The sequence below is a fragment of the Aptenodytes forsteri genome, unplaced genomic scaffold (assembly GCF_000699145.1).
Source record: "Aptenodytes forsteri isolate BGI_AS27 unplaced genomic scaffold, ASM69914v1 C13535871, whole genome shotgun sequence".
NCBI classification, from domain to species: domain Eukaryota; kingdom Metazoa; phylum Chordata; class Aves; order Sphenisciformes; family Spheniscidae; genus Aptenodytes; species Aptenodytes forsteri.
Genome location: NW_008804024.1, coordinates 1 through 1,544, shown reverse-complemented (window position 1 = coordinate 1,544; position 1,544 = coordinate 1). Strand labels below are relative to the sequence as shown.

Here is a 1,544-nt window from a genome sequence, read left to right as displayed (position 1 = left end):
CTGCCTTGAACAAGAACTCCAAACTACACTGTCTATCTTAAAAATTAAAAATGAGGAAGTGGAAACGCAGTGGGAGAAAATCCAGACGCTACAGAAAGAGGCAGCAGAGGTAAAAGCTTTGCAGGAGAATCTCACTCGTATGACTGCCATCCTGTCAGAGAGGGAGGGAGAAATGAAGTTATACCAGGAACAGATGAGAATGCTGGAAAAGCAGAAAGAAATGCATAAAACTACTCTCGATCAGGGTATTAAGGACATAACAGAGAAAGAACAGAAGACAGGATCCCAGCAAGAACAGATACAGGAGCTGGAGAAGCAGCAAGAAAAACAAAGGATTGCTGTAAGCAAAATGAACAAAGACCTGGAAGAGAGAGACCGGGAGATCAGATCCCAGCGAGAACAGATACGGGAGCTGGAGAAGCAGCGAGAAATGCAGAGGACTGCTGTCAGCAAGATGAGCAAGGCGCTGGAGGAGAGGGACCAGGAGATCAAATTCCAGGAGGGGAAGATAACGATTCTGGAACAACACGGTACCTCACAAGTGAGAAATCTGCTCGTGGATCTTGATCATATGAAAGGGAACTTGAAGGAGAAAAACATAGAGCTTATGTCTCTGACCCAGCAGATCCAAGAACTGGAAAAGGAGAGAGAACAGGTGAAATCTCTGCACGCAAGCCTTGAACACCTGAGGGCAGCTCTTAAGGACAGAGAGAGTGAGTGTGCTTCTCAAAGGGAGCAGTTCAGGCTCTTCCAGCAGTACAAGGATCAGCGAGAGGGGCACCTGCAAGAGCTTCATGGTAAAGTAGAAAAGATGACACTTGCTTTATCTAAAAAAGATCAAGAGCTTGAGTCACAACAAAAGCAAATCCAGGAAGCTGAAGAAGTCATGGAAATGCAGTTAAGAACTGTCCGTGACCAACTGGAGCAGACCTTAGAAACCTTGAAAGAAAAGGACAGGCTCATAGACATCCAAAAGCAACAAACACGGAACTATGAGGAAAAAACAGAAGAACGGATGAATGTCTTACAGAGAGACTTAGAACACGCTAAGGCAATACTGAAAGAAAAGGATTTCATGATTGCATCTCAGAAGGAAGTGATTGAGACCTTCCAAAACCAAGAACAGGACTCTGCACAGCAGAAGGAAATTCTGCATCATCTTCAAGTGGCACGAAAGGAACAAGAGCAAGAAATTTTATCCCTTAGAAAACAATGTGAGGCATGCAAGGAAAAGGAGGAGAAGCGTGAAGCTGAGCAAACAGATCTTCAAGCAACAAAACTGACTCTGAAAGAAAGAGAAGAAAAGATAGAGGCTCTGGAGGAGGCTATCTCTAAGCTTCAAGAGCAAAAGGAGGAGGCAGCGATGCAGACTAAAGCCATACTGCAAAAACTAGAATATGCTGAACCTTCTCGAGAAGCTAGAGATCAAGAGAGGGTGTCTTTGCAAGAGCATGTCCAGGACCTTCGAGAGCAGAAGGAGTTAGAAGGCAAGCAGGCCAAGAGCCTACAGCAGGATCTAGACGAAATGAGCCACGCAGTGAAGA

General features: G+C 45.1%; 1 protein-coding gene across 1 annotated transcript; it reads left to right on the top strand.

The window, feature by feature from the left end:
* Positions 1-4: 4 nt before the first annotated feature.
* On the top strand, positions 5-1,540 carry LOC103893198 (centrosome-associated protein CEP250; the record flags this gene model as incomplete). The annotated part of the gene is made up of 1 exon (XM_009289275.2): positions 5-1,540. A coding segment is annotated over one exon (1,536 nt), but the record flags the coding sequence as incomplete, so codon positions are not given.
* Positions 1,541-1,544: the final 4 nt, after the last annotated feature.